This window comes from Mus caroli, chromosome 2 (assembly GCF_900094665.2).
Source record: "Mus caroli chromosome 2, CAROLI_EIJ_v1.1, whole genome shotgun sequence".
NCBI classification, from domain to species: domain Eukaryota; kingdom Metazoa; phylum Chordata; class Mammalia; order Rodentia; family Muridae; genus Mus; species Mus caroli.
The window spans coordinates 20,313,465-20,322,638 of record NC_034571.1 but is presented as its reverse complement, the minus strand read 5'-3'; the positions used below and the strand labels follow the sequence as shown (position 1 = coordinate 20,322,638).

At 45.8% G+C, this 9,174-nt stretch overlaps 1 protein-coding gene across 4 annotated transcripts in view; it reads left to right on the top strand.

Moving 5' to 3' along the window:
- Pax8 (paired box 8) overlaps positions 1-9,174 on the top strand; it is a 55,102-nt gene that overhangs the window by 26,864 nt on the left and 19,064 nt on the right. For 2 of the 4 annotated variants that reach the window (XM_029474566.1, XM_029474565.1), the window contains exons 3-7: positions 4,025-4,190; positions 5,664-5,864; positions 7,099-7,187; positions 7,568-7,693; positions 7,956-8,131. In XM_029474566.1, coding sequence (XP_029330426.1) covers positions 4,025-4,190; positions 5,664-5,864; positions 7,099-7,187; positions 7,568-7,693; positions 7,956-8,131 — 758 coding nt within the window. The remainder of the gene's footprint in view (positions 1-4,024; positions 4,191-5,663; positions 5,865-7,098; positions 7,188-7,567; positions 7,694-7,955; positions 8,132-9,174) is intronic. The other 2 variants (XM_029474567.1, XM_021154860.1) reach the window with 1 other exon arrangement.

The following is a 9,174-nucleotide window of genomic DNA, read 5'->3' as shown; positions in this document are numbered from 1 at the left end:
CCTTCCTTCCTTCCTTCCTTTCTTTCTTTCTTTCTTTCTTTCTTTCTTTCTTTCTTTCTCCATCCATCCATCCATCCATCCATCCATCCATCCATCCATTCCACTCATTCTTATTTGATTTCTCTTTGACTGCCTGTATGCTTCTCCAAGCGACTTCTACCTTGACATGAAGATTTTCAATTAATCTGGCTGTGTCTCCGAAAAGGATTTAAACATTCATTTCTTGTTCCAGGTTACATACCCAATGCTTTGTGCTTGAGTCACTATTAGCATTTTGTTAATATGTGTGGAATTGAAATGAAAGTCATTAAATACACATAATAATTATAACTCTTGAAAAATGATTGGAGAAAGAAAGATATCATCTTGTTCGTTTGTTTTGCCAGCCATTACTCAACACACATCCTAAACCAGTGGTTCCAAAGTCATACAATCTAGAAGGTTCTCCAAAACAAACTTTTAAAACAGCTTTTGTTAATTCTTTGAGAATTTCCTACAATGTATTTGATCATATTCATCCATCCCCCCCAACTCTTCACAGATCATCCTCCACCTCCCTATCCACTGAATCCCCCCACCTTGTGTGTGTGTGGCGGGGTGTACACACACACACACACACACACATTAATCCATGGAGTCAAGTTTTTGTTGGCCCACTACTTCTGAGAGTAGAACCAGATGTTGCACCATTAAAGAACTAACATTTCCTTTCTTATCAGCAATCAAATACCAATAGATCCTCAGCTTCAAGTGCTTTTCTGTTTTCCACGATGGGCTCTTGCCTGGCATGAGCTTGTGCAGGTCTTGTGCATACTGTCACAGTCCTTGTAAGCTTGCATGTGCACCTGCTTTGTTGTGCCCCCAAACACTGTGTCCTTGAATTCACCCACCACCTCTGGCTCTTATAATCTTCTTACCCCCTTTTCTACGTAGTCCTCTGACCTTGAGGGGAGGATGTAATATTTATATTCCATTTAGGGCTAAGCATTCCAAAGTCACTTCCTCTCTTCACAGTGAATGGCTATGGGACTCTGACAAACAAATATTTTTGGTTCCATCCTAGATTAACTGATTTAAAAACTTAAGGTATTGTACTCAATAGGTCTTTATTCAATAAACCCTACAATTGCCCCTGGTGTGTATTTCAATTTGAGAACTCCTTGGTCTTAGGGCCAAGTCAGAGTTACCACCATGTTATATCAACCACATTATTGCTACAATGGAAATCTTTACATTTATATCAAGACTTTTAGCTAATGAGACGATTCTTTTATCTTCATCCCAACATTGCTGTTGCTATTGTCAGTAGCAGGTACAATTAAAAATGCTGTCAAACTCTATGTCATGCCTACAGCTAGAAGCAACCAAATCTACTCAAATGATATAGCTAAAACACATAGAATCAAGGCAGAAATATGACCCAAGCTCTTCCCCAATAAAATAATACCTTAGAGAACTCAGAGTTCAGGGTCCAGAGTTGTGATTGTCTGCTGTGTATGTAGTGAGCTTCAGTAGGGTTCTGAGCATGCGGATATCCAAGGATTTTGAGTCAGCCCTTAGGATAATTTAGTACTCTAGTTTGTACCATCTCTATTGGAGAACCACATGAGTAAATTGTGCTTTTTGGTTTTGTTTTGTTTTCAGGAAAAATGTTCAATTTGTGCCACCTCTATAACTAACTAACTAACTAACTAACTAACTAACTAACTAACACACACACACACACACACACACACACACACACACACACACACACAATCTGACTTCTAGATAGACTCTAGCACAAAGATCTATACTCCATGCAGCAAAGGTTCTGGAAAATAGTGACAAAGTAGAGCTGCCTAATGTCTTGTACATTTGGATAGCCATCTGATGTGCCTCGGTGTTCAGAGTGTAGATCCCAAAGAATCAAAAGGCAACCATGAGAAAGTGGGAGGTAATTTTTCCACAAAGAGTAGCATGGCCAGTGAGGGGTCAGAGGAAATGAGTTTAAAGAGCCACATTGGTTATCGCCTGTGCTGGACTGAAAGTCCCTGAGACATCATCTAACTCATGGAAAAACATTCATCAGGACAGGTGATGTAGAACAGGACAGCAGAAGCTGTCCTGGAAGATGGACCATCCTGTCCCTCATACTTGGTGCATAGCCAGTGGGTTTTTCCTCCTAACTTATTGCTCAGGAGAGAGGCTGATGACCTTGTTCGTTCATTTTAAGGGAAATTATCTGTTCTGTTGAAGACATCTTGGGCCCCAAGGAGAATTGGGAGGTGGTTCTGAATGTGCTAAGTCAGTGGGGATAATGGGTACAGTGTGTCCTGCAAAGGCGCTTCCCACCCTTGCCCATTAATATTGTTAATTGGTCACAATGGCCTGGTATTAACTTTCCCTTCTTACTGGCTGATTCTCTACGACTCCCACCTCATGTACAATCCTGGCTGCTATGCAGTAAGTTTCAGGACGGTCCTAAGTGTTTGAGATCAGACCATTCTGTTCCCCACCCTAAGCTAGATCACCAGATTCAGTTCTTGGTGTGAAAAGATGCTAGTCATGCCTAGGCAATGACACTGTCATCACAAGTTCGAATTGACAGGATCCTCTCCAGCCATCAATCAAGGGCCCACAAAGAAGCAGCAATCATTGGATCCCTAGCCATTGTTTGGATCCTGGCTGCTCTTCACAAGAGCTGAGTCATTTGAGTGAAGCCACAGAAATGCTCTTTATGGTCTTCTCTTTGGAAATTGTATATCTCAGACCTGAAATTAACACACACATTAATTGAAAAGCAGTTGCAAGTAGTGCAAATCTAAGAGACACCTACCCTCTTAACCCCCAAACCTTTGCATGTACTATTCCCATGGCTCACACAGGATCCCCTTTCTCTCATCTAGCACTTCTTTGCTTTGAGTCTCAGCTTGCACTTTAAAAAGAACTCTTCTGTGCTTCTCTGACCAGGGGCAGGTCTACTGATTCAATAATTACCTGTCTAAGTCTGAGATTCCAGAAAAGATCATGAGGGATGCTAATTAGCTGGCTTAGGCTCCTACTGCGATAAGCCCTGTGAGGTGGGTGCAAGTATGCAGGTGGCTTTATTCACCTTGGGGCTTCAGAACCTGGGAAAACACCTGACATGTACTAGGCACTCAGCAGGTATGGGTCTGACTAGATATGTATGGTCAGAATGAAGTACAGAATCAGTCCAGAGGGTCAAGTCAGGGAAGCAGCTAAGGCTTGGTTTGTCATACACTGTACTGTACTGTACTGTACTGTACTGTACTGTACTGTACTGTACTGTACCACTCTGTCCCCAGTCTGAAACAGTGCTACAAAACTCATGGGCTGTCTCCTAGTTAATTCTCAGCCTGGTATTTTAGTTCTCTAATCTGTCAAAAAGAGATACGAATTTGGGATTGCTTAGGCAAGACAGCCGCAGACAGGGCTCAGCCCATTCTGACCTACCTCAACCAGAGGCTCTCCTTCCCTTCTTTGGTGTTTGTGTTATAAAATATGGTTCTGTGGTTTAAGTGGAGCAAGACAAATGGAAAGACCACCCGTCTCATCTTGTACCTTCATGTCAATGAGAAGAAAAGAAAGTCCAGGGGGTAGGGAGATATTTTCTTCTCTGTCACTCAGCTCAGTTTCAGCTTAAGAAAACCCTGACTTCTCCACTCCACTATGTCTGCATATGGAAGGAAATGGGGAAATGGAGGCATTGATGTTATGTGGCATAAAGGGCTGGGCTCCCGAATGTGATGGAACAGATATAAAGGGCTCTCAGATAGCCATGTATATCTTTCGAACGCTCACATAGACAGATGGGCTGAGCAGTTTATATTACTTGTGCCAACCTCCTAGGGGAGTGTTTCTGATAAGACAGGGTGCAAGTAGAGGGATCACTGAAAGACCTGACCATGGAGTATCCTGCCATGCCCTCAGACCTACTCATACTCAAGACTAATTCTCACCTGACATTTATCTCCTGGTTCTGACACTTGTCCCTGACAATTCTGTCTTTTTTTTTTTTTAGGCCATGGAGGGCTGAATCAACTAGGAGGGGCCTTTGTGAATGGCAGGCCTCTGCCGGAAGTTGTACGTCAACGCATTGTGGACTTGGCCCACCAGGGCGTGAGGCCCTGTGATATTTCTCGACAGCTCCGTGTCAGCCATGGCTGTGTAAGCAAGATCCTTGGCAGGTAAGCACGAAATTCACCATATACCACTTTTCCCTGCAAGGTTTGTCTTCTGTCATCAACCTCATAGCTGCTGGCCCATGTACCATCAGATTTTGTGTTTTTCAAGGCAAAACTTTCAGAATTATCCTTTACAAGAAGCAATTAAAGTGTTTGATGAAATCCATAGCCCCACTGAACAAACCTCTCAGGTAGACCTGTGGCTCTTGTAGGATGACCAGGAAGCATGAAACTCAGACACACGGAGGACTGAGAACCGCCCATCTGTAAGACTCAACGTGGTGGTTCACTGCCCTGGCTGTGCCAGGAAACTCTAAACAATCAATCAGAGGGCCAGGATCTAGGCTCCAGCACAAGCCAATAAAAGGGAGTGGACTCGAATTTATGGACATCATTGGCCTCCACCTCACTGAAGTGATTTTGATTATATCAGTCGGTTGGGGCTGAGAGCTGCAGGGCACAGGTTCAGAAGGACAAGGCACACAAAGCCTCTGACATGTCCATCAGAAATATTATTTAAGTAGAGAGTTTGAAAATCCCAGAGTTCCATGTCCTGTCCACCTTACTCTCCAACCCACCACACAGACCCACATGTAGGTTCAAGGTTTCCCTTGAAGGGGCTGCTCTGCAAAGAAGGATAGAGAACCCTGGCTCTGCCTGAAATCGCTAGAGGGAAAGTGGCCTTTTCTTAGGGCCAAGGAAAGAAGAGTATTGTTAAGAAAATTGTAGAGTCCCAGAGAGAAGAACTTTGAATGGCAAAGACAATGGCCTTTTAAAAGACTCATGCTTTGTTTTATTCATTGGTGGAAGAGACCAGAGGAGACAAGGAAGACCAGAGTCTTGATCAAGCCACTCATCTGTCAGCTAGTTGTGGGTTAGATGGGCTCTGAAGGAGGGAGCTCATGTTTAGGGGTTGACTCAGGTCAGGGATTCTAAGTGAGGCTGGACTTCAGAAGCAGCTTTAACTTGGACCATGGAACTTGGTAGAAAACCAGAGAGCAAAGGGTGAAGGAGATGGCTCAGATTTGGACAAGGCAAAGGTGACGCAGCAAGACAGCAGCTGGCTTTCCTGAGTTAGGCCGGGAGAACAAAGCAGGGGAGTCAGGGAGTCAGTCATGCTAAGGGAAGGTGGATGAGAGAAACAGTCACTGCAAGCCTGAGATTCCCCAGCGTCAATACTGAAACATCCTTTCTCACAAAGGAGATCTTTGTGGGCTTTCTGGTGCAAATACAGAGAGTTGGTCTGGGGAGAAGCCTTTGCAGAGGGGTCTTGCTTTGGCAGTAGCATAAATCTACCCAAATAAATGAATTGTTGGAGAGAAATCCAGTGTTAAGATGAGCAGGAGTCAGGGGAGGGACATGTCTCAGTTCCACACCTCTCCTCAGGAGACTCAGAGGGGACAGAGGCTCTGGCCAGGTCCATGTTCAAAGGCCCCACCTGCTTATTGGGTAATTTTGGGGGGTTCTCTATTGGAGTAGGTACTACGAGACTGGCAGCATCCGGCCTGGAGTGATAGGGGGCTCCAAGCCCAAGGTGGCCACCCCCAAGGTGGTGGAGAAGATAGGAGACTACAAGCGGCAGAACCCTACCATGTTTGCTTGGGAGATCCGGGACCGGCTCCTGGCAGAAGGCGTTTGTGACAATGACACTGTCCCCAGTGTCAGCTCCATCAACAGGTGAGAGACAGCAGTTTATGGCACCCTCCTGGGCCCTAGGGTTCTGGAAGAGTCCTGTAAGGAACACGAAGGGCCTGGCCTGGGTGGAGTATCGTTATTTGGATGAGGCTTTAATTTGAAGAATCAGGCAGGAGTTCCTCGGCCTGGCACAGGCCACCCCTTCCAGCCTTCTCTTGTTCCTGCTGTGGCACCTCCCTCTCTCCCCACACTGTGTTGTGCTTCCTCAGACACCACATGCTCTTTCATTCTGTGAAAGAAGTTCCTGGCCCCCATTGACTGACTACATGGTCACATGTGCACTTTTGCTCACTACCTTTTCATCACAGTTGCTCACTCATTCATTCACACATCATTCATTCACTTATTTTGTATTAGTTCCCAGAACACAGAATCCCTGTCCTTGTAGAATTCACAGTCTAACGGTAACACAGATACAGAGTACCCACAAAGACGGGAAAATGCAGCTACTGGTCCTGCTGAGGCTAGGAGTCTGAAAACAGCAGGGGTAGCCTATGGTAACTTGTCTTAAGGAAGTCATGAAAGCTTTTCCTTAAGTAAGAAGCAGTGAATGGGAATTAGATGAAGAGGGATACCACGGAATTTTGACATAGCATATAAAGGCCCTGTGGTTAATGAGAGTTTGCACAAGGAGAGGAAAGAGAATCATTTGGGAGACAAGAAAGGCCTGAGTACACTGACTATAAGATGCCAGAAGAAACTACCCCCAAGAAGCCTGTGGGCACTGGAACATATTCCTGCCTTTGATGACTGTGCAGCAGGCAGCCATTAGAGCCATTAGAGTATGTTCGGCAGGAAGCTGATTTGTATTTGAAAACACTTAGTCGGGCTGAAAAGGGCAGAATCAATTAAAGTAAGTGGGGTTCAGGAAGGGCCACTTGAGGAGCAGAGCAGCTGGTGGGTGGCACACATTCAGATGTTAACAGTGAGATACAAAGCAGGATCAATCCTGGGGTCTAGCAAAGTTAAATCTACAGATCCCTGTTAATCTGCAGCTAGCTATATTTGTGCCTTGAGACAGCCATGTTTCTAGTCTTGATATGGGACTTGAGCAATCAGGTATGAGAACGAGGTAAGGCCAGTTTGATAGTAAACTCAGTGAGTTGAAGACACATTTAAGATCTCCAAGTGGGTTGTCATGAAGGTGAGTGGACTCAGGGCAACCACAGCTCCTGTTTCATCTTCTTTCTCTAACAGTCCTTCTGCTTCCTCACAGAATCATCCGGACCAAAGTGCAGCAGCCATTCAACCTCCCCATGGATAGCTGTGTGGCCACCAAGTCTCTGAGCCCAGGACACACACTGAGTGAGTGTTTAGGGATTTGGCTGTCTCCATACCTTTGAATGTAAACCCGATCTACACAGCCATACAGACATAGACATCGCCACATACAGACACAGCCACACAGAGCATATGACTGCTCATATGCCTGTACATGGACTGAGCTTTTACCCTGAGGCACAGTCTATTTCAATGCTCATGGGATACTCATAGGAACATGGTGAAATGGATACACGTCAGACAAATGTCATTCTAGGAAGCCTTCCTACCAGCAGGTCCTTGAAGGGCTGTAGCTCTCCAGGGCCTCTGTCCACAGCATAGCCTGCTGCTCTGCATCCATGGTGGTGATAGTGGCTATGTAGAGTATCACACCTATTTCTGATCCTCTCCTTATTCCTTTGCAGTCCCCAGCTCAGCTGTAACACCCCCAGAGTCACCCCAGTCGGATTCCTTGGGCTCTACCTACTCTATCAACGGGCTCCTAGGAATTGCTCAGCCTGGCAATGACAACAAGAGAAAGATGGATGATAGTGAGTGCTCAGGGGACCTGTGGGTGGCATGAGACACAGGAGAGCACTTGGCTCAAGCTTTGATAGGAAGACAAACCTTTCCTTCCATGGCCCTGGCTTAGTAGGGCTCTGAGACTCCCTTTCACAGGAGCCTTGGTCCTTTCCCTTAGCTTGTTCTGCCCCAACCTCTTCAGCCCATCTGCTCCTCTGCTTTGGAGCACTTTGGCCTGGTGGCTTGGTTGAGGAGTCTCCTGAAAGTTTTCTTCCTGCCTGGGGGCACTAGGTGACCAGGACAGCTGTCGGCTAAGCATCGACTCACAGAGCAGCAGCAGTGGTCCTCGAAAGCACCTTCGTACGGACACCTTCAGCCAGCACCATCTCGAGGCCCTTGAGTGCCCGTTTGAGCGGCAGCATTACCCGGAGGCCTATGCCTCCCCCAGCCACACCAAAGGGGAGCAGGTAAGAAGCTGGGGTACAAGAGATAGATAGGGTAGGCAAGCGCCAGAGCAAAACATGTCCTCTAGCCATCAAAACAACTTCAAATTGCTCCCACAGGCTTCACGCACACACTTTCCAGCTTCACGCATGCGTGCCTTACTCACCATATGCCTCCATACCTCTCTCTTCTCACAACCCATATCTGAACTTTGAACCTAGTTTTGCTTTCAGGGCCATCCTTTTTCCTTCAGTGGCTTTCTCCAACAATAGAATTGGGCTCACAATTGTAGTTAAAGCTCACACCCTTCTTATGATGACCTCAACACCATTCCTAGCCCTTTGCATAATCTAGGATTCTGTGTGACTCATGTGCTCAAGCTCACCAGCCTCATTCACACCCCTCTGCCCTTGTACATCATGTGCCCTCCTTGTAGAATGCCTTTCTTCTCACTATTCTGCCTGGAAAAATACCAGCTGGCTGTGACTCAGGTCAGTCACACACTCTACGAATTTGTCCCTGCCCCTCACCTACGATTCACTCCTTGGGACCCTGTCATCCTTCCTGTCTCACACATGATTTCTATTGACTTCTCACAGTATTTCCTAATAATCTAATGGGGTTGGGTGGGGGGTAAAGGCAACCGACTTAGGGGCAAGGTGGCCTCTTGAGACACCTCCCCCATCTCTAGACTCTTATTACTATTATTACCTACTACCTTATTATTATTATTATTATTACTACTACTACTTTTTGTGGTGATGGAAGTTCAAACCTAGGGTTTCACACACACACTAGACAAGCCCTCTCCCTTTGAAGACTATCCCAAGCCCAGTATTTTAATAGCTTTTCAATGAAGGTATATTGAATGAATGAACCAATGACTCAGTTGAGAAATCAAGAATGATAAGATACAACCTACAGGGAGATTTCCTCTCCAGACCTTAGGAAAGGCGAAAGAAATAGGTTGGGGCTGGTGAGATGGCTCAGTGGGTAAGAGCACCCGACTGCTCTTCCAAAGGTCCAGAGTTCAAATCCCAGCAACCACATGGTGGCTCACAACCAT